At 40.1% G+C, this 24,305-nt stretch overlaps 2 protein-coding genes across 5 annotated transcripts in view; one reads left to right on the top strand and one right to left on the bottom strand.

The window, feature by feature from the left end:
- The window catches only part of LOC133542931 (multiple epidermal growth factor-like domains protein 11), a 445,750-nt gene extending 443,805 nt beyond the window's left edge, over positions 1–1,945 (top strand). For all 4 annotated transcript variants that reach the window (XM_061887206.1, XM_061887204.1, XM_061887205.1 and 1 more), the window contains one exon: positions 1,127–1,945. In XM_061887206.1, the coding sequence (XP_061743190.1) occupies positions 1,127–1,311 (185 nt within the window). In that variant the 3' untranslated portion in view covers positions 1,312–1,945. The remainder of the gene's footprint in view (positions 1–1,126) is intronic.
- Positions 1,946–5,492: 3,547 nt separating this feature from the next.
- rab11a (RAB11a, member RAS oncogene family) lies at positions 5,493–23,407 on the bottom strand. Its single transcript, XM_061887208.1, has 5 exons — positions 23,225–23,407; positions 20,950–21,145; positions 13,828–14,021; positions 10,513–10,593; positions 5,493–7,355 (listed from the first exon to the last, which is right to left on the bottom strand). Exons 1-5 carry the CDS (start codon positions 23,262–23,264, stop codon positions 7,219–7,221), a joined length of 648 nt encoding a protein of 215 aa, XP_061743192.1. The 5' UTR covers positions 23,265–23,407; the 3' UTR covers positions 5,493–7,218.
- Positions 23,408–24,305: the final 898 nt, after the last annotated feature.

Genomic DNA, 24,305 nt, shown 5'->3' with positions numbered 1-24,305 from the left:
CCGCCGGGGCGCTAATTAATTTAAAACCTCTTCTCACTCCTGGCCTATTCAAAGCATGCGGTAAAAGTAAGCAGGCGCTAATAATTTCATAACCTCTCCTCACCCCTGCGCTTACCAATGGCATGCAATTTTAAAATTGAGTGTGATTATCAAATTAATTTAATAACTAAATTATTCTGCGGCCAGGAGGTTGGGGACCACTGCTCTACAGGATGTCATCACACCCACTTTTACACCATGCTGTCTGCATGCCATACTGACGCATGCATTTCGCTGCTTTCTACACGAGATTTCAATGCATACTTGGTCAACAGCCATACTTTTTACACTGATGTTTGTGATATAAACCACTTTAAAACTCTTACTAATATGCGCCACACTCTGTGAACCATCACCAAGCACATTTCTGGAGAGCATTGGCTCTGTGGCACATTCTAAACGCAGCACAGGGATTACCCATAATGCCGTGTATCTGTGTGTCATGGATATATTATACACGTGCCCCCAACCCCGCCCACCTCAACCAACACGAGGGGGTGGGGGGTTTAGTGCCAGCGGGTGTACGGACGGTGTAGCCAGTAGTCGTGGATGCATTGCATTGTGGGTCGGTGTTGTGTTGCGTTTGTGGTGTGTTGCAGGGCATATGTTCTCCAGAAATGTGTTTGGTTAGGGTTCACAGAGTGTGGCGCATATTAAGAGTGTTGAAGTTGTTTTATATCACAACCATGAGTGTGATCTGTATGGCTGTGGAACAAGACCCATGGTTTACACACAGTAAAAGTAATAAATGCTCCTCCGTCGTTTTGAAATGACGACAGGGGAATTGGTATTCGTGATGTCACAAATTTGTCCCGGCGGCATAAGTAATCATGCGCTTCTTATAACGGGGAGTGAGTTTTGCCCGGCCGCAAATCAAGGTAGGCGCACATTACGAGCCCGGCGGCTATTCAAGGAAATATGATACATAGACTTTTATTCTTATAAAATGTCTTCTCGTGGCCTATTCTGTTTGATTGTGTTGTATTGTTAGAATGTACACAGTTGCACACACTGGTATCTTCATTCTAATATCATTTATTCAAACAGCATGGTTGTCATTAATGGATTGTGGTCTCGTGTGTCCCAGAGCCGACCATAAGTATCATCCCAGGAGCAGGAGATGTGTTGGTGCCCAATTACCCTCAGGACCCGTATGACCTTCCCAGGAACAGCCACATTCCCAGCCACTACGACCTGCTGCCTGTGCGGCCCAGCCCCTCCCACAACTACGCCCCCCCTCATCCTGGCAGCCCCACCGGCTCACTGCTCTAGAAGCACCACCCTCACTGACCTGGACGCAGAATACAAGGAAACTGTGAAGAAAGCCAATAGATGTTTTGTTTAGTTAGTTTAGTGCAAAGGGACACTGAAAGGTTTTTTGCTGACTGTGCGGAACAGCGCAGAGCCCAAAGCTCTATTTGATATTTCATCACTGTAATACATCTGGTTTTAGGGGTTTTGTGCCGAATAAATATTCAGTATAAACCAATATCCTATTTAAGTGGACTGTAAAAATGGACAAACAAATGCACAAAAATAAGCAAGCCAGATGAACAGGTCTTATATTTTTACATCGTTTCCTCTGACAGGGTCCATGTTTTCTCCCTGGAAGTCTTTTTGTAGGTAGTGTTAGAAAACGTGCTGTATTGGAAGTACACTTTAAATGTACTTGTTTCTTTTAGTCGTGTCATGCATGCCAAAGATCAATTATGGTGGTTAGCTAGCAATATTCCAGTGACATCACACATTTTGCACACTGATGTTTCAGAGTAGAAGGATTTTATGTTTGAAAAAAAAAAAAGTGTAATTAAAAAAGGTTGTGGAAATTCTCTTTTTACTTTCTCAAAAATGTTTCATGTGTTTCATTATTTCAGGTTGTAATATATTCTCAAAACTATTAATAATCTGGGCTTCACAGTGGCAGAGGGGTTAGTGCGTCTGCCTCACAATACGAAGTTCCTGCAGTCCTGGGTTCAAATCCAGGCTCGGGATCTTTCTGTGTGGAGTTTGCATGTTCTCCGGGTACTCCAGCTTCCTCCCACTTCCAAAGACATGCACCTGGGGATAGCTTGATTGGCAACACTAAATTGGCCCTAGTGTGTGAATGTTGTCTATCTGTGTTGGCCCTGCGATGAGTTGGCGACTTGTCCAGGGTGTTCCCCGCCTTCTGCCCGATTGTAGCTGAGATAGGCGCCAGCACCCCCCGCGACCCCAAAGGGAATAAGCGGTAGAAAATGGATGGGGACCAAATTTAAATAATTTTGCATAATTCACACACATTTGTACGTGTTAGGGTTAACACTAACACGTACAAATGTGTGTGAATTATGCAAAATTATTTAAATTTGGTCCCCAGGAACCATGTTAACTATTTTTCCCCAGGGTCCCCAGTTAGTATGATCAGCACATTACTTCATCAATCCAAAGATTTGAAGACGTGTTTGAGCTAACTGGGCAGTGGCCATTGTATCAATTATTTTTGTATGCCTTCACAAACTGTAGAAAGGGTGGTCCCCACAAGTCATGAACAAAAACTTAGTCCCCATTCCAAATGATAGCCAGTATATGTGTGTGTGTATTCTGGCAATGATGACTTAATGGGGACATCACTCTGTTTACACAGTCACCTTTAGGGGACCTCTGACGGTAGGGTTAGGGTTAGGTTTAACCCTAACCCTACATGTTTATGGGCCAAAGCTTAAAAATCACTTAGGCATCTTCAGAATGGATCTGACTATCATTTGAAAAGGTTTCACTTTAGGGAACCTGTTTTTTTTTTTGTCCCCATTCCGTCAGAGGTCCCCTAAAGGTAACTGTGTAAACAGAGCGATGTCCCCATTAAGTCAGCATTGCCAGAACACACACACACACTAGTTATCATTTGGAATGGGGACCAAGTTTTTGATCATGACTTGTGGGGACCACCCTTTCTACAGGTTGAACATTTTTGGTCAAATGGCCACTGCCCAAGTAGCTCATACACGTCTTTAAATTTCTGATCATTCATACTGGGGACCCTGGGAAAAAAAGAGTTAATATGGTTGACGGGGACAGAAATTTAAATAATTTTGCATAATTCACACAAATTTGTGTGTGTGTTCTGGCAATGCTGACTTAATGGGGACATCACTCTGTTTACACAGTCACCTTTAGGGGACCTCTGACGGTAGGGTTAGGGTTAGAGTTAACCCTATCCCTACATGTTTTATGGGCCAAAGCTTAAAAATCACTGAGACATCTTCAGAATGGATCTATCATTTGAAAAGGTTTCCCTTTAGGGGACCTGTTTTTTTTTTGTCCCCATACCATCAGAGGTCCCCTAATGGTGACTGTGTAAACAGAGCGATGTCCCCATTAAGTCAGCATTGCCAGAACACACACACACACACACACAGAATCCAGAGGAAATCTTTTAAATTCAAACATTCAGCGTATCACAAAGGATACGAAAGACTTTGATTTTTGTTTGATTACTCAATTCATTATTAGAACCCAGGAAAGCTTCTTGCGGCAGGAGTGGTAGTAGTGACAAAAATACCGGTCAGTCCTCCCAGGTCTCCGGGGCCAATGTGCCGCAACCACCAGCTGCTGTTGCCCTCCCAACAAGGCCAAAAGGTCACAGAAAGACATTGTGACAGCAACACGTGGCAAAATGTTTGCCTCGATAAATATAGACACCCTCACAAATATAAATATGAAGCATTAATGCAAGTATATAAAACCTGCAGAAGTGTGCGTACATGAAGCAGCGCACATTTCCACAGCAACGTTAGTCTTGATATATCTCAACTTAGCCGTGAAAAAGGCCTCGCACCAGGTGTATGTTTGTACGCACGCTTAATACATGAGGCCCCCTGGTCTGCCAGAGATTAGGAATATGTATCAGGGCGGCTCAATGTTGCCTACTTTGTTAAAGTTTTTGTTATATTCAGGAAATACTCAGACCCTCAAGTTGCAACAAATTCTGCAACTTTAGATCTTGAAAGTTGCTCTTCTTGACAAGAACGAGGTCCTGCTGTGGGCCGCTTCCCGCCCTACCCGAAAACATTACAGGTGGCTCTATCTTCCATCCATCCATTTTCTACCGCTGGTCCATTTTGAGGACGCGGGGCGTGCTGTAGCCTATTTCAGTTGCATTCGGGCAGAAGGCGAGGTAAACCCTGGACAAGTCCCCACCTCATCGCAGGGCCAACACAGATAGACAACATTCATACACTGGGGTCAATTTAGTGTTGCCAATCAACCTATCCCCTTGGTTTTAAAATACATTTTAAAAACACAAAAGACTGTTTTGCTTTTTATGATTTTTGCTCACTTTTACACACATGCGTTATGGAAAACTATCCAGATTGCACGATGACGTTATGTAGCCAACCCTCCATCGAAAACACACCTGATTCCAACTTACCTGTAGCTTTGATTGATTGATTGAAACTTTTATTAGTAGATTGCACAGTTCAGTACATATTCCATACAATTGACCTCTAAATGGTAACACCCGAATAAGTTTTTCAACTTGTTTAAAACTTGGCATCAAAAAAGACCAAAAGAAGCAACAAAAGAAAGTTGATTTGTATTTGTGAACATATTTATTTAGCTTCTGGAGTTTTTTTCTTGCATGATGTCACGGCCATCTCTCCATCTATTTTCTACCGCTTGTCCCTTTCGGGGTTGCGGCCTGTTATGGAAATTAGCCAATATCATGCAGTTTGGGCCCAATTTACTGTTCCAACAGCACAATTATCCCAAACACATAAGAACTTTTGAAAATGTACGCAAGCTAACGTTAAGGTTTTGGACTGGAATTATTGTTTTAAAATAATAATTGAAGGTACGGTGGGGGTTCAAATTTCTATGCCACACTGGGCGAGACCACTTTTAATTTGATTCTGGCTAGGGCCACGGTGCTTCATTAATACCACCCTGTGCATCGGTACATAACACCCATGCCCGAAACCACCACCACAAAGGATTTTGCAATGACACATTTTGGCCAATCAAATTGGAATGTCTCCTTATCCTTAATGACAGTTGAGCGTTTAACACCAAATGTGGACAATATCGGTGAGCAATTTTTCCTCTGAATATTTTTATGGAGTAATTTTTGTACTTGCAAGGTAATTGCTTTTCTTGTCTTTGACACACTGCCACAACAAGAGACTATGTTATGCCCCTGAAACATAAAAACTTATTTAAGTTCTCCAGGGAGTCTTGTATTTACAAACCAAAGTTATTAATGGAATTATGTTCAAAACAACAAAACGTCATGAAATGAGTATTACGATGGGGTTTTGAAGACATTGTGACAATATAATGTTCTTCAGACTGATCAGCTGTGAAACCCTTTTGTGTTTTTTTGTATTGAAACCCAATAAAATTGTCTTAACTTAAGGGATTGGTGTAATAATATCAATGACAGATACTGAAAATCCTAGTGAAAATAGAAAAGCGTGTAAAGGTTCATGACTGGTGCGCTTTATTAAGATGAACTGATAACTTAAGATATAGACACAATTGTACAATTTATCAATCTGTACAAAAAAAAAACATCCGTTAAGTCCCCTTGCACATGTCACCCATCAAAATCATTGAAACGATTTCATTTCACTTACACTGGAATTACAGTCAGTTTATAAATGGGAAAATGTGACAAAATAACACGAAAAAAACGAGAAAAAAAAGGAATATGATCCGGAGTCATCGTTTGAAGGAAGGGATCCTTTTGACCGTCAAGACGGGTCTGGGGAAGCTTGGTTGGCGGTGCCGTCTGTTTGAGGAAACGCCATTGGCACTGCCAGCCAGGCTCACACGCTCCAGAAAAACTAATCTTTGCATTGTCACCAACCGCACACAAACACACACGCGCGCGCACACACACACACACACACCAGGTCTGGGCAGTGCATATGTTTGCTAACACCATCAACACTAGAAGCTGAAAGAACTCTAAAACTCTAGACTCACTTTAAACTTGTCCTCCAAGTGCACTAAGAGCAGTCTTGGGCAGATGTGATTACCAGCAATGTTAGCAACGTAAGGCGGTAAAGTGGAGTCATGGTCATGCTGAAAGCCGTGCATGGTGTTTAATCAGAGGCAGCTTGGTGTTAAGTAGGCTTTGCGTGACGACGAAAGAGGAAAGGAGAACAACGCAAAGGTGAACTTTTAGCAGATGAGTGAAGGAGACAATGTGACCAGAAATCAGAGCATCAACTTAACTCTTAAGTCAATGCACACACTTTTTGCCGACACATCCAATCCCACTGATGAGCTCTCAGACATGCAAAGAAAAAGTAAATGAAATAAAACCAGTCAAATGCTGCATCTGCTTCCTGCGTTCTTAACTTTGTGCTCACATGCAAAGCAGTCACTGTGTTTGGAATTCCTTAAACTAGTGCACTTCAAAACAAAAACAATCAGCTAGTTCCTGCATAGTTGTGGTCAAATGCAAGCTGTTGACAGACATAAGCCATGTTCCTCAATTTGGAGCAGAGAAGCCAACAAACGAACGGGTTCAGCTTTCAAGACAACCACCAAGTTCTACAGCGAGCCCAGACGCAGTCGTTCGCAGCACAGCCGGCGGCCATTTTTTAGAGACATGCAAACTCCTTCGCAAGGAGGCTGCACACTATTGTCTGTTTTTTTCCGCAGCATAACCTTCACTGTCGGCCCTACATTTCACTAGCATTGTGTTCACAGCAATGGGATCAAAGGTCATGAGACTCCCGCGTGTGGTGTGCTAAACACTACTTTGCACTCGGGAGGGGACTCTATGATGGCAGGGGTTCCGTAATCGAATATACTACCATGTGCTTTATAATCGTAGTACAGCAAGTCGTAGATTTGATACAAGACAGATATCATCAAAAAAGGTGGAAGATTGGACACAAAGTATAAAGACATGAGAAGAAGGAAAAGAAAATCACATTCATATATTAAGACAATTTTGTGTCATGTCAGCGCATCAACTGGAATTAAATCTTACGTGATATGAAATGCCTGCTGCCTTCTACGGGGGGACTTCTTTTTCTGGGACATTTTTACCTGGGGGACAAGAAGGGCTGCTGGGCAGGGCCAGTAGTGGGAAAAATTAAAAGTAGGGGCGGAGTTCGGGTCACAGCCCTGAAGCCCTGAAGGGACTGTGGAGGATAACAGTAAGGTTGGGGGGCAGGTGGGATCAGGCTAGATGTTCTGGCAGCACTGCATCTTTGGTTTGTTCTCAGTCGGCTGCACTTGGATGTTGACCACGTTGTTGCTGGGAGACATGTCGCTCTCCTGGCGTTCTGACATCTGCTTCTGGGACACGATGCGGTATATTTCTAAGGCAGACCAAGAAACACATGATGAGGCAAGACTCTGATTTTTATTGACTGGTGCAGTGACAATTAGGGATGGGTGATATGGCCTCCATCCATCTATTTTATACCACTTGTCCCTTTTGGGGTCGCTGGAGCTTATCTCAGCTGCATTTGGGCAGCTGGACAAGTCGCCACCTCATCACAGGGCCAACACAGATAGACAGACAACATTCACACTCACATTCACACACTAGGGACCATTTTAGTGTTGCCATTCAACCTATCCCCAGGTGCATGTCTTTGGAGGTGGGAGGAAGACGGAGTACCCGCAGGGAACCCACGCAGTCACGGGGAGAACATGCAAACTCCACACAGAAAGATCCTGAGTCCGGGATTGAACTCAAGACTGCTCAGAACCTGGGTGATATGGCCTAAAATCTATATTGCAAACCATATCGCAAATATATGTCACCGTATATTTTTTGTATATAAATAATAATAAAACTAGGGCTGGGATGATAATACAGCATCAATATATATCGCAATAGACATACCCGATATCAATATGAAATGCGTTCGATAAAATATTTAATATAAATTTAGATTTTTTTGGTCGGAAACAAACAGATTTTATGAAGCAGTATTCGTTTCATGAAGTCACTCACGCTTTGGGAACCCAATGAACAAAATACAGGAAGTGTGACTGATCAATGGGAGGAACACACTTACAGTCAATCAAGTAACAGTATCAACTACCAAGTGTTACGCTTTTCCTGCTGTTTGGCTCCCGCATCCTAGTCCCAGACCGCGGTCAAGGAGCGCAGGGGCGATGTCAGGACCAATGTTTTCGTCGGGGGTAACACCTTTCACGTTACCCCCCACCGGGTCTGCTAAGCTCGGCTTTTGGGTCGTAATGACGGAGCTGCCAACTCGTGACAATTTAGTCGATTTATTCATATTCCTGCAAAACACAACCGGATACATTTGCCAGTCGCCACTACTTCTGCACGTGCATGACACCCCTTGCTCGTGTCACTCTTCCACTCGTTCACTAACATCACTTACCCAACAGTACACACTCAAATTCTTAAAAGGAGCAAACACACACATACGTTGCTCTCATAACACTAGTGTGGTTGCGCCATCTTTCTGTCTTGCTGTGGATTCACTGCATGGAGTTGAGAAGAAGAACTGTAATATCTTGGTTTATCAACTCAATAACACAAACTTGTCTTTAGTTTTGTTGGCTTTAATGCAGATGTGTGATAACCTCCTGACACATCCATTCTGTCCATTTAATAAGTAGATTCCCAAACTAGTCTGTAGCAATAGCTTTTACACTACTGCCATCTGGTGTCTCAAATCTGCAACTAACTTCAAATATCCTTTAATTATTTTATTACCTTTGCGCTCATCCTACCTGGCTGTCAGACACCCTCTCCAATTATTAATAGCACCCTTGGTAAATTGGAAATCACATTACTGTATTTATCGGCAGGGTAAAATAAGTCATTAAAAGTATTGATAACTATCGATATCGATCAATATAAAAACCATATATCGTGATATAGTTTTCAGCCATGTCGCCCAGCCCAAAATAGAACTATTCCATAACGGGTAACAAAGAATCATAATTTAGCTGATGACTTATTGCAGTAAAATATTGCATTATTTCAGGTTGTAATATATTCTCAAAACTATTAATAATCTGGGCTTCACAGTGGCAAAGGGTGTCTGCCTCACAATACGAAGGTCCTGCAGTCCTGGGTTCAATCACACGCTCAGGATCTTTCTGTGTGGAGTTTGCATGTTCTCCCCGTGAATGCGTGGGTTCCCTCCGGGTACTCCGGCTTCCTCCCACCTCCAAAGACATGCACCTGGGGATAGGTTGATTGGCAACACTAAATTGGCCCTAGTGAGTGAATGTGAGTGTGAATGTTGTCTGTCTATCTGTGTTGGCTTGTGATGAGGTGGCGACTTGTCCAGGGTGTACGCCGCCTTCCGCCCGATTGTAGCTGAGATAAGCGCCAGCGCCCCCCGCAACCCCAAAAGGGAATAAGCGGTAGAAAATGGATGATGGATGGATGGATGTTATTAATCTACTTGCATAATTTACTGTTAATATACATATTCTGTTTCAATATGTGCACCCCCCACAGCCCCGAAAAAGACAAGCGGTAGGAAATGGATGGTTGGAATATGGTTCTATATACATGTATGTCAAAATATAACAATCACTTATTGATCTATTTTTTTGGCTACTTTACATTAATTTAGGGTGATTCTACAAATGTTGGTATCGATCCACAATACCATGGCATTATTGGTCATACCACTGCTGATACTGATGATCATTGAATTATTCAATTTTTGATCACAATTACAATCAGGATGGCGATGGAACATCAATTAAATGTCAAAATGATATCCTACGATTGGCTCTGATTTATATAATTTGGTTTTTGTCTTTAAAGCCCTCCTGTTTTAAGGGACATATTTCCTGAGTTTGTAAACAACAACAAAAACGCAGTTGTCATTTATAGTAAAAAATATCGATCCAACGACTGTGGTATCGACCTGATACTATACTACTTGGTATCTTACTGTTAATGCATCGTTCCACCCAGCGTTGCTTTCAGTCAAGAGTTCTGGTTTGTGGTTATCTTATACTCCCAAGATCTGTAGTGCAGCATGTTTAGTTATTCCTCTTTAGCTACTCAAGTGTTACGGACTTAAAAGTAGCTTTGCACTGTGATTGGACGTTAGCCTCCAGCAAGAATGCTACATTGCATTGAGGACGCATTTGTTAGCATGTTGCTGACAAATTTGCAGGATACAAAATGTGTAATCAACATGCATCATACATTATCAAGATATATTTTGTCATTCATATCGTATATATTGTGCAACTCTATTGTCAATCATTCAAATTGTATTTAAATAGACAGGCAAGTAATATAAAAATTATCAATAATATTTTAAAATATCTGTGTACAGTATATATAACACATATAAAAATAAAATTTGCAGGTTAGTTTAGGTAATTTGCAGTGTGTATGTGTGGTTTTGTGAATTGTGTTGAGTATTTTGATAAAACCTGACTAGCTAGGAAAATTGCACTTTAGCAAAAGCACAGTCCCAATACAAGCATATGCACATGCAGCACATGTATACACACCTGTGAGAATGGTCTGAAAGGCTGTCTCAACATTGGTGGAATCCAGAGCTGATGTCTCCAGAAAAGATAAACCATTTTTCTCTGCAAGGCAAATTGTGTTACTTAATATCAAATTGATTTCCAAAGACTGACCAGATAAATACAACTATTAGATGCTACAACAGTACAACAGGATCAACTGGTTTCCAATTAATATGAGTGCCACATGACTTATTCGTTTCATGACTTAATAAGATCGATAAGGGGTCTAACATTAAAGAAGCAGGAACAATGAAAACCCAAAGGCATTTAAAAGTAAAATCACCAGAAGTGTATGTGTTTTTTTGACAGCACACATTAATAATAAAAATATCTTTCAGTGTTAGGTGTATGACAATTTCAAACAGTAGTCTCTGGACTTTTTGGCATAAAGTGCCAAAAAAAGTATTACAAATGTCTTACTGCTAATGTGTGCTTAGCAGTTTTGTAGCTACTAGCTCCAAGTACCCGACTATGTTTACCTTTTGTAATGTCCTTCCCTAAAATACAAGACAAGACCAACCTTGTGTGCTCAAAAAACAGGAACATGTTTTAACTAAATAAACATGCTTAAAAAGTGTCCCCAATTGAACAATATTGCATGTCTCAACATGTATCAAAAAATTATAGTTGCATATTACTTATAGATGCAAAGTCTTCAAAGCAGAAACACATTGGAAAGTAAGAAGTAACCAAAAAATCAATTACAACTCAATTTCAACTTAATTAAAGACAGCATAAGTCCATTTCAGATGGTTTATAATTAATAAGTTAGTGTTTTTCATACCTATTATTGTTCTGGGTAATTTCACTTTATCACTTTCTAAAATTCCACATTTTGAAATAACAAAAGTATGTATAATTTGTGCTGATATTGTATCAGCTCAAAATTTACTCCAAAATCAGTATCGTAAAGAAAGTAGGTAGCAGTTGGATTGGGGTATCCCTAGTAAATATATAAACTATTTTACTAAGACCCTTAGTTTGATATGCATTACATCCTCAGTTATAATGTCAAGGCTGGAAGAGTGCTCTTGGGGTTTTTTGGGAGCACTTGTAACAATGGTTACATGCCCTCCTTTTTTCATAGTGAGCTTGCATTACAATCAGTGGTGATCTTATAAGACTATGGGTTACAAATATAATGAAAACAATTACCAGTTTTGGTCCGTTTACACTGCATGATAATAACGTTCAAGTAACTGAAGGAGCCGCTTGAAGTGTACATCAAAAGTTGCGATGACCTCTACTACTATCTTACTAGCCTTGTGGAGAATTCTCTGGAGAATCCCGTGGAAACGCTAGTAAGTCCCTGTGAATCGAAATTACAAAATTTAAAAGATATTAAAAAATGGTCGATTTAAATGTTTTTTTTGTTCCTACCTATTGTTCTACGATTTATTTTAGAAAAGCATTGTTACAACAAAGACATGACCGACGCAAAACAAATGGTCAGTCAATGTGAAGGCATGTAAATAAGACCGCTCACAAAACGGCGCGACCTGTAGAGACATTTAGAAAGCGACTTGAAGATAGTCTGTAAAACATAAATCAAAGCAAAATGTTGACCAAAGAACCACTATTGCAGTTGTAAGAAAAAGTATGTGAACCCTTTGGGATTAATTGGATTTCTGCATAAATTGGTGATAAAATGTCTTCTGCTCTTCATGAAAGTCACAACAATAGACAAACACAGTCTGCTAAAACTAATACCGCACAAAAAATATAGGTTTTCATCTTTTTACTGAAGACAACATGTAAACATTCACAGAGCAGGTTCGAAATATTATGTGAACCCCTGGATTTAATAACTGGTTGACCCTCCTTTGGCAGCAATAACCTCAACCAAACGTTTCCTGTAGTTGCAGATCAGACCTGCACAACTGTCAGAAAGATTTTTGGGCCATTCCTCTTTACAAAACTGTTTCAGTGCAGCAATATTCTGGTGTGAATCGCTCTCTTGAGGTCACACCACAGCATCTCAATCGGGTTGAGGTCAGGACTCTGACTGAGCCATACCAGAAGGCCTATTTTCTTCTGTTGAAGCCATTCTGTTGTTGATTTACTGTAGTATTTGTGGTCCTTGCATTACCTATCCTTTGTTGAGCTTTAGTTGGCAAACAGGTGGTCTTAAGTTTTCCTACAAAATGTCTTGATAAACTTGGGAATTAATTTTTCCATCGATGAAAGCAATCCGTCCAGGCACCAACACATATGATCTCATCACATTGATTAGACTCCATGTTGTCTGAGCCCTGGCTCCAATTAGCTCTTGGAGAAGTCATTAGCCTCGGAGTTCACATACTTTTTCCACCCTGCACTGTGAATGTTGTGTTCAAAAAAATGATGAAAACCGATATTGTTTTTGTGTTGTAGAAGTTTAAGCAGACTGTTATTGTGGCTTTTATGAAGATCAAAACAAATTTTACGAACAATTTATGCAGAAATCCAAGTAATCAAAAAGGGTTCGCTTATTTTTTCTTGCAACTGTATATGTTGTTCTTTAGCTCAGGGGTTCTTAAGTGTTTTTACCTCAGGGCCCAACTTTTCCACTACAGAGGGGCCTGGGGACCATAAAATATTAACACTGCATTAGTAATCTTACCCGTGATCTTAATCATATTCAATAGTTATGTCTAACTTACCAACAGTTTACAACCTTGTCACTTGATATGAAACTAAAGTACGTTTTAATCGCAGATTATTATTTATTTACACATAAATCTTTGGTTTTGGTTGACTAAAAAAATAAGTACTAACCAAATATGTTTATAGCTTTTTATGCAGTTAAACTAGTTTTTGTTCACTTTGGGTGTACATGGAAAGAAGACCTTTTTGCAAGTAAAGCTATTTTTTGAGAGACTTAATTTGGAAGTGCATTTGAAAGTGCACCACCTGTCCTGGCTCAATAAACAAAATTCATAATGGATATTTGAATACAACTAAACAGTCAATAAAATTAAAATGCAAATGAAAATACGGTTTCACAACTTTTGTCATAATTTTTGCACTTAAGAAACATGTTCATGACTTCCGCTCCAGACTTCTTCTGTTTGTTTAATATTGACATTACTGCCACAAGTGGTAGAAAGGCGTCCGACAACTGCATGCCACTGCCCCCCATACAGACCACAGGTGAGAAACAGATATTTTTGGGCGGCCCTCTTGAGGGGCCCTATGGTTAAGAAACCCTGATGTAGACCACAAGGAAGGGTTTTAAATGTAGACCAAAACCACAACAAAATCCCTTGAAGACATGTTAAATAAAATATTGCTTAAAATGAAATTTCAGCTTACCAGCAAAAGCCCGGGCCTCATCAGTGGGAACAGCTCGGAGGTGACGCAGGTCGCTCTTGTTGCCCACGAGCATAATAACGATGTTACTGTCAGCGTGATCTCTCAGCTCCTTCAGCCAGCGTTCCACATTCTCGTAAGTTAGATGCTTGGCTATGTCATAAACCAGGAGAGCGCCCACTGCACCGCGGTAATACCTGCAGAAGTACCCATTTTATAACACCAGACATCTTTTTTTTTTTAACATATATAGCAAGTGATACATATATATAGCAAGTGATACATTTGGTAACTGCTCATTTTTGTCCAATTAAATAGCAGCATGCTAAGTTATATTTGGCAATGCAGGCAATTAGAAATCACTCGTAATACTGTATCATCATGATGTAAAAACACCTTTATGTCTATGATACCATTTATTAGCTACATAATAACTGGGTAATATGGTAACACTATAAGTGCACTGCAAATATTATTTGTACAGTGGAACCTGTTTATGTCGACACCTGGTCAACTGGGTGGCCGACATTAACATAAGTGGAATCGAAACTAACCATTGCTTGCATATTTAGTTGTAACTTTTGCCAAACACGAAATGAAAAAGGGCAATTAGGCAGCAGCTTTCTTTCATTTTTTGCATGTTTTTATTTATTTTGTTTTTATATGAAATGTTATACTTGTATCGAGATATTTAACGATACAGTCATCACAATTCTTTGCATACTTTGGATATTAATGCCAGGGTTAAGTCTATTTTTGCTACAGCGAGTGAGCAAAATACAAAACATAAACTTTTTATTTTGTACATGTACTGACTACACAAGTCTATAAGCCGCATGTGTACACACTGAGATATGACATATTTACACAGCCACCTGTGCTCATTCAGAAATTTAACAAAAGTCACTGCCTGTACCATGGCAAACATTCGCCAACCGGAGAGGTCATTGATGCATACACTGGAGCCTTTCGTGGAATGTAACTGGTGTTGGATTTCTGTTACATCCAGCGACTGTTTCCTTGTTGATGGCCGAGTCGATCCTCCTAGGCTTTGGAGCTGTGTCATGTACATTTCGTTGTTTTTTCTCCATGATGTGGGTGAGTGCATAACATGCTAAATGGCTGACTGCATGACTGTGTTGATTTAGGGTGAACAATTTCATTGGTCCACCGTATTGTTGTACGGTAAACCGGTACTAATAAAGTACCGCGATACTGATGAATTCTAAAAAGGTCCTATACTTCCTTTAAAAAATACTGGTCCTTTTTTTTCCATGGACATGAGGTGACATTGCTGGTAACATGAACAGAGGCGCATGTGAGTCAACACACACAGAACACTTAGAAGCAGAAACAATGTGGACTGGGGGGGAATTAAAATACTTTGTCTTTAGTCTTAACAATGAAGTTGTAGCTATACATACTGAAGTACGGCTCTGCAAGCTGTGCTTTAAAACAGTTAGCGGCTAACGTTTTTCCGGAGTGTTTTAGTTGGTTCTAAATCATTATTCCTTGCCTCCATGGAAACAAATAAACTATATTTCTTACAAGAATCATCAGGACAAAGAATAGCTAAACATGTTTGACTACACACAATAAGACGATACAATAGTTAACCGCTAACAGCAAGATAGCGCTCCTGAATGTAACCAAATGGGTGGACCTATACAAATATCTCCTGTAATGATACAAAGCACAAGAACCGTATATAGTCAATACTACAATGATAAATTCAATATCTTTTATCATCACAAAATCTTTTGTCATTTTTTATTGTTTATAAACTCAGGAAATCTTTTTTGGCAAGATGGCGGCGCCCAGACGGGCTGCGACACTGCGGTGCTCTTGCTAAAGATGGAACATTTGGCGGAAATGCCGGACAGTTCTGCAGACTTCATGGCTGGCTCGCATCGTGGTCACTCCGTGATCACGTACGACCGCCAGACACTTCTGGATATGGACATATTGGGCCGTTTTGGACTGATAGACGCGGGCGTGCTAAACATGCTAACTAGCATGGGGATTCGTCGGCGGCTACGTCCAGCGGCCTGTGAAGCAGGGGAGTCTAGTAGCAGCGGGGGCCGTCTACGGAGCAGACGCCAGCGGTGTGATCGGAAACGCGGATGTCGAGCGGGGCTAAAAACAAAGCAGAAGGCTAATCCCCACAGAACACCACTTTCCTCCATCCCGAAGACGGATTTAGATGGAAAATGCGAGACTACTGGTCTGGGTAAGGAGTCAGTTAAATTAGAACAAGTTTTTTCTGCTTTGAGTGTTTCAGAGTTGGACATGTGTTTTACCGAGGTGGCTAACCATGATGCGTGCAGTTTATCAAAGCAACAAACAAACAATCGGAAAATCCCCGTTACTGAGGTGGCTAACCATGATGCGTGCAGTTTATCAAAGCAACAAACAAACAATCGGAACATTCCCGTCGTATCAATTCCTAGATATGGTCGTAATTATACTGAATGCACTGGGCATAATAAACACAACATTATTAATATTGCTACTACGGATAATTTGATCAAAAATTCCCTAAAACAGCCCACTACCTATAATATAGGTTTTTTAAACATAAGATCATTGTCTCCCAAAACGTTGTTAGTTAATGATATTATCAGAGACAACAATCTTAACGTCATCGGTCTCAGTGAAACCTGGCTTAAACCAAACGACTTTTTTGCGCTAAATGAGGCATGTCCTCCTAACTTTACACATGCGCATATTGCCCGTCCGCTTAAAAGGGGTGGGGGGGTCGCACTAATATACAACGAAAACTTTAACCTTAGTCCTAACATAAATAATAAATATAAATCGTTTGAGGTGCTTACTATGAGGTCTGTCACACCGCTGCCTCTACACCTGGCTGTTATCTACCGCCCCCCAGGGCCCTGTTCGGACTTTATCAATGAATTCTCAGAGTTCGTTGCTGATCTAGTGACACACGCCGATAATCTAGTGACACACGCCGATAATATAATCATAATGGGGGACTTTAATATCCATATGAATACCCCATCGGACCCACCGTGCGTAGCGCTCCAGACTATAATTGATAGCTGTGGTCTCACACAAATAATAAATGAACCCACGCATCGCAACGGTAATACGATAGACCTAGTGCTTGTCAGGGGTATCACCGCTTCCAAAGTTACGATACTCCCGTATACTAAAGTATTGTCCGATCATTACCTTATAAAATTCGAGGTTCAGACGCATGTTCGTCAAACTAATAATAATAATAACTGCTATAGCAGCCGCAACATTAATACGGCCACAACGACAACTCTTGCTGACCTACTGCCCTCGGTAATGGCACCATTCCCAAAGTATGTGGGCTCTATTGATAACCTCACTAACAACTTTAACGACGCCCTGCGCGAAACCATTGATAACATAGCACCGCTAAAGTTAAAAAAGGCTCCAAAAAAGCGCACCCCGTGGTTTACAGAAGAAACTAGAGCTCAGAAATTATTATGCAGAAAGCTGGAACGCAAATGGCGCACGACTAAACTTGAGGTGCACCATCAAGCATTTAGTGATGGTTTAATAACTTATAAACGCATGCTTACCTTAGCTAAAGCTAATTATTACTCAAATCTCATCCACCGTAATAAAAACGATCCTAAATTTTTGTTTAGTACGGTAGCATCGCTTACCCAACAAGGGACTCCTTCCAGTAGCTCCACCCACTCAGCTGATGACTTTATGCAATTCTTTAGTAAGAAAATTGAAGTCATTAGAAAGGAGATTAAAGACAATGCGTCCACGCTACAACGGGGTTCTATTAACACTGACACGATTGTATATACGGCGGATACTGCCCTCCAAAATAGTTTCTCTCGTTTTGAGGAAATAACATTAGAGGAATTGTTACAACGTGTAAATGGAATAAAACAAACAACATGTTTACTTGACCCTCTTCCTGGGAAACTGATCAAGGAGCTCTTTGTATTATTAGGTCCATCAGTGCTAAATATTATAAACTTATCACTTTCCTCGGGCACTGTTCCCCTAGCATTCAAAAAAGCGGTTATTCATCCTCTTCTTAAAAGACCTAACCTCGATCCTGACCTCATGGTAAACTACCGACCGGTGTCTCACCTTCCCTTTATTTCAAAAATCCTCGAAAAAATTGTTGCGGAGCAGTTAAATGAACACTTAGCGTCTAACAATCTATGTGAAACCTTTCAATCCGGTTTCAGGGCAAATCACTCGACGGAGACAGCCCTCGCAAAAATGACTAATGATCTATTGCTAACGATGGATTCTGATGCGTCATCTATGTTGCTGCTCCTCGATCTTAGCGCTGCTTTCGATACCGTCGATCATAATATTTTATTAGAACGTATCAAAACACGAATTGGTATGTCAGACTTAGCCCTGTCTTGGTTTAACTCTTATCTTACTGATAGGATGCAGTGTGTCTCCCATAACAATGTGACCTCGGACTACGTTAAGGTAACGTGTGGAGTTCCCCAGGGTTCGGTCCTTGGCCCTGCACTCTTCAGCATCTACATGCTGCCGCTAGGTGACATCATACGCAAATACGGTGTTAGCTTTCACTGTTATGCTGATGACACCCAACTCTACATGCCCCTAAAGCTGACCAACACGCCGGATTGTAGTCAGCTGGAGGCGTGTCTTAATGAAATTAAACAATGGATGTCCGCTAACTTTTTGCAACTCAATGCCAAAAAAACGGAAATGCTGATTATCGGTCCTGCTAGACACCGAACTCTATTTAATAATACAACTCTAACATTTGACAACCAAACAATTAAACAAGGCGACACGGTAAAGAATCTGGGTATTATCTTCGACCCAACTCTCTCCTTTGAGGCACACATTAAAAGCGTTACTAAAACGGCCTTCTTTCATCTCCGTAATATCGCTAAAATTCGCTCCATTCTGTCCACTAAGGACGCTGAGATCATTATCCATGCGTTTGTTACGTCTCGCCTCGACTACTGTAACGTATTATTTTCGGGTCTCCCCATGTCTAGCATTAAAAGATTACAGTTGGTACAAAATGCGGCTGCTAGACTTTTGACAAGAACAAGAAAGTTTGATCACATTACGCCTGTACTGGCTCACCTGCACTGGCTTCCTGTGCACTTAAGATGTGACTTTAAGGTTTTACTACTTACGTATAAAATACTACACGGTCTAGCTCCATCCTATCTTGCCGATTGTATTGTACCATATGTCCCGGCAAGAAATCTGCGTTCAAAGGATTCCGGCTTGTTAGTGATTCCCAAAGCCCAAAAAAAGTCTGCGGGCTATAGAGCGTTTTCCGTTCGGGCTCCAGTACTCTGGAATGCCCTCCCGGTAACAGTTCGAGATGCCACCTCAGTAGAAGCATTTAAGTCTCACCTTAAAACTCATTTGTATACTGTAGCCTTTAAATAGACTCCCTTTTTAGACCAGTTGATCTGCTGTTTCTTTTCTTTTTCTTCTATGTCCCACTCTCCCCTGTGGAGGGGGTCCGGTCCGATCCGGTGGCCATGTACTGCTTGCCTGTGTATCGGCTGGGGACATCTCTGCGCTGCTGATCCGCCTCGACATCTCTGCGCTGCTGATCCGCCTCCGCTTGGGATGGTTTCCTGCTGGCTCCGCTGTGAACGGGACTCTCGCTGCTGAGTTGGACCCGCTTTGGACTGGACTCTCGCGACTGTGTTGGATCCATTGTGGATTGAACTTTCACAGTATCATGTTAGACCCGCTCGACATCCATTGCTTTCCTCCTCTCTAAGGTTCTCATAATCATTATTGTCACAGACGTCCCACTGGATCATTATTGTCACCGATGTCCCACTGGGTGTGAGTTTTCCTTGCCCTTATGTGGGCCTACCGAGGATGTCGTGGTGGTTTGTGCAGCCCTTTGAGACACTAGTGATTTAGGGCTATATAAGTAAACATTGATTGATTGATTGATTGAAATAAGTCCCTGAACACAGGAGGACTTTAATCATGACCATGTAACTACTTGGTATTGGATGAATAACCAAATGAGTACTATTACCCAAAACTTATTAAAAAAGTATTCAAACAATAGAAGTATATACGTGCTTATTAAGGGTAGTTTTAAGTGTAAATAAAACATGTTTAAGCAGAAAGTAACCAGATATTAACAGTAAATGAACAAGTATCTTAATAATCCATCTATCCATAATCCATAAAGCTTGTCCCTTCAAAGTCTTAACAAAATAATACAATTAGGAAATTACACTATTTGTTACAGCCTACATCAGCAGCCAAATCAGAAGCCTTTGTAAACTCTTTGCTTCCTTGCTACTAAAACAGAAGTTGTCAAGTGTGTTTTCTATGATGTTAATTAAAAAATGCTTTTGATTGCAATAATAAACGTTTGTTTAATGTGTCATAAGATGTTCTGTTAAAATAAAGACAATAATTACATTTTTGTGTGGTCCCTTTTATTTTGAAGAGTATAAAAAATTATTGAAATATATTTTGGTACTGGCACAGTTAACAAATTATTGGTATCGGAAAAATACTGCTCTACCATGACCCGTTCAGCAAATTCATTAGTCTGATTTGACGGTGCTAAACTCCTTGATACGTGACGCCCATGAACATACATTAGCCGCTGTGAGGGAAAATGGTAGAGGCTTATAGCCCAAAAATTACAGAAAGTGTATTTTCTTTGATTTGTCAATTAATCAAACAAATTGATCGATACTCGATTACTAAAATAATTGATAGCTGCAGCCGCACTACCGTCATATTGGTTTTTGCTGTGTCCTGTAAATTTGACAGTGACAAGCGAAAGATTAAGTCGGCTAACGTACCTTCCCAGTATGAAGTCACGTCCTGAACACAATGTAGCGTCCTTGCTTGCGGCTAATGTGTATCCACAGTGCAAAGTTGCCTCTAAATCACTTATCTTCGCCTCCATGGTGGTGCATGAAGTGCATATCTTACTTGTAATGTATATGATAATATATCACTGGAGGACGAGGATTACCTTAACATGTTAACCTGACATACCGCAAGGGTATATAAGAAGCCATGCTAACTGCTAAGCAAGAGCTTCTGAATGTTCACAGGTGTGGACGGATCGACACAAACATTGACAGTACTGTATATGATAATACTTACGCTGAAGTGATAGCGCGGTAGCGCTCCTGGCCAGCTGTATCCCAGATCTGGGCCTTTACTGTTTTGCCATCCACCTGAATGCTGCGTGTTGCAAACTCGACTCCAATGGTGCTCTTACTCTCCAAGTTGAATTCATTGCGAGTGAAACGTGATAGCAGGTTACTTTTTCCCACACCTGAGTCACCAATGAGGACCACTAAAAATAAATCAGAGTTGAGGAAATCATGGGTCAGTGCTTCCCTCTAGTTAGTTACCACATGACAGGAAGTCTTGTGTTACAGTCATAAACCGAGAATTTCCTGTAAACAAATCATACAATATGACTCAAATGTGATCCAATATAAGAGTTGGATCAAAAACTGCGCTTTATATGCACACCACATACAACTTGTGACTGATTTTTTTGTATCGTAAAAGCAGAAGTGTCATACAGTAGTGAGTGTATTTTGATGCAAAAACTGTACTTGTACGTAATGGAACTGATCAAATCAGAAACATGTGATCAAAACTGCAGTAAACATTTACTATACTGTTCGGTATCATGTTGCATGTTGATGATTTTATCAAGTTCACTAAATCAGTGGTTCTCAACATTTTTTCAGTTATGTGAACATGTTTTGATTCAATTAGCTCCTAAACAAAGCAAAGAATTTTTGGTTGAAAGAAAGAGATAAAGAAGTAAAATACAGCACTATGTCATCAGTTTCTGATTTATTAAATTGCATAACAGTGCAAAATATTGCTCATTTGTAGTGGTCATTCTTGAACTATTTGGAAAAAAAGATATAAAAATAACTAAAAACTTGTTGAAAAATAAACAAGTGATTCAATTATAAATAAAGATTTCTACACAGAACTACAAATGAGCACTTTGTAGTGGGCAGTCTGACTTCTGCTGTTGCCGTATCTGTAATACGCCGATAAGGAGAAGTTTTTATTGAGACAATGAGTCGGGTGTGTTTTGACCTCCGCCAAACCCCTAAAACCGACTCCCCGAACCCCTAGGGTTCGATCGAACCCAGGTTAAGAACCACTGCTCTAGACCAGTGGTTCTCAAATGGGGGTACGTGTACCCCTGGGGGTATTTGAAGGTATGCCAAGGAGTACGTGAGATTTAAAAAAAATATTCTCAAAATAGCAACAATTCAAAAATCCTTTATAAATATATTTATTGAACAATACTACAACAAAGTATGAATGTAAGTTCTTAAACTGTGAAAAGAAATGCAACAATGCAATATTCAGTGTTGACAGCTAGATTTTTTGTGGACATGTTCCATAAATATTGATGATAAAACTTTCATTTTTTCATGAAGAAATGTTTAGAATTAGATGGATCGAGATGGATCTCGATTACAATCCCCAAAGAGGGCACTTTAAGTTGATGATTACTTCTATGTGTAGAAATCTTTATTTATAATTGAATCCCTTTTTTATTTTTCAACAAGTTTTTAGTTATTTTTATATCTTTTTTTCCAAATAGTTCAAGAAAGACCACAACAAATGAGCAATATTTTGCACTGTTATACAATTTAAAACATCAGAAACTTATGACATAGTGCTGTAGTTTACTTCGGTATCTCTTTTTTTCAACCAAAAATGCTTTGCTCTGATTAGGGGGTACTTGAATCAAAAATGTGTTCACAGGGGGTACATCACTGAAAAGAAGGGTTGAGAACCACTGCTCTAGACTAATAAACGCAAAACAAAAGATATAAAACACACACTTATTCTGAACAAATTGTCGATTTGATTGTACCGATAATGAAAACTTTGTGTAAACTTGTGCATTAATTTGCTCGACAACCATGATGCGTTTTGTTTTGCTGACCACGTTATAATATCACAAAAATGCATCCAATTATTCGGTGTTAGTTTTGCTGTACAGTCCATACCCAACCGTTGCAAGTTACATGTTTCCTATGTTCGTCACTTCATTCGGTATGAATAAATAACTCGGCCGGACGCGTTGCTGACTGGATCCCATGAAGATAATGTGATAACGGTTAACGTTAGGCGTGTCCGCTAGTCCGCACCCAACACTGGCAAAAGGCCTGGCTTTTCAAAAATGTGCCCACGTAGTTCAAATGTGGATTTTAAAACATTTGTACCAAGGCGAAAACTACTTTTGTGGTTAAAAAATGATTAAACTTACTGACATTTCCTGCAAAGCTTGACGAGGAACACAATCAGAGCACAAAGGTTGCGGTGGCTAAGTTTAGCCTGACAGCTAACCGAGATGGCGGACAATATAACACTATAGAAAGCATTTTACCTTTGAATAAATAATCATATTCGTCGTCTCTGGTGCCCATTGTTTTATAAGGTGACGGTAAATCCAAGATTGGCCTCGTTTTAAAGAGCAGAAATCGGTCTGCTTTATTTTTCTCTTCCAAAAGGAAATATGTTTGGAAGCCCCACTTCCGTAATTTCTTCTTCTACTTGGGTTGCATGGTCGAACAAACACAGAGCTCTGACATCTAGCGGTCAACAGGAAGAATTAATATACCGGCTGAGATACTGGACATGCGCTTCCAAGGGTTGATGGCGCCCAAATATATTTTTTCTGTCATTTATTTATAGAATAGTAGGGTACCTGTCGGTCCCTGGGCCATCTGGTCATATTCTGGAAGTACTTTTGAGGTATCCAACAGTTTCACTGATACACACTGTAGATCAGTTGTTCTCAACCTTTTTTCAGTGATGTACCCCCTGTGAACATTTTTTTTAATTCAAGTACCCCCTAATCAGAGCAAAGCATTTTTGGTTGGGAAAAAAAGAGATAAAGAAGTAAAATACAGCACTATGTCATCATTTTGTGATTTATTAAATAGTACAACAGTGCAAAATATTGCTCATTTGTAGTGTTTTTTCTTGAACTATTTGGAAAAAATATATAACTAACTAAAAACTTGTTGAAAAATAAACAAGTGATTCAATTATAAAAAAAGATTTCTACACGTAGAAGTTATCATCAACTTAAAGTGCCCTCTTTGGGGATTGTAATAGAGATCCATCTGGATTCATGGACTTGATTTCTTCACAAAAAAATAAATCTTTAACATCAATATTTATGTAACATGGCCACAAAAAAATCTGGCTGTCAACATATATTGCATTATTGCATTCCTTTCCACAGTTTATGAACTTACATTCATATTTTGTTGAAGTATTATTCAATAAATATATTTATAAAGGATTTTTGAATTGTTGCTATTTTTAGAATATTTTCAAAAAAATCTCACGTACCCCTTGGCATACCTTCAAGTACCCCCGGGGGTACGCGTACCCCCATTTGAGAACCACTGCTGTAGATCAGTGTTTTTCAACCTTTTCTGAGCCAAGGTACATTTATT

The sequence above is a fragment of the Nerophis ophidion genome, linkage group LG25 (assembly GCF_033978795.1).
Source record: "Nerophis ophidion isolate RoL-2023_Sa linkage group LG25, RoL_Noph_v1.0, whole genome shotgun sequence".
Taxonomy (NCBI): Eukaryota; Metazoa; Chordata; class Actinopteri; order Syngnathiformes; family Syngnathidae; genus Nerophis; species Nerophis ophidion.
The sequence above is the reverse complement of the archived record's forward strand: the minus strand, read 5'-3'. Positions and strand labels throughout refer to the sequence as shown.

Coding starts and splice junctions, on each gene's coding strand:
- rab11a (XM_061887208.1), bottom strand. CDS start 23,264: ATGGGCACCAGAGACGACGAATATGATTATTTATTCAAAG. Junction 14,022..20,949: donor TACCGCGCTATCACTTCAGC/GTAAGTATTATC, acceptor GTACTTCTGCAG/GTATTACCGCGGTGCAGTGG. Junction 7,356..10,512: donor CTTTCAGACCATTCTCACAG/GTGTGTATACAT, acceptor GGTCTGCCTTAG/AAATATACCGCATCGTGTCC.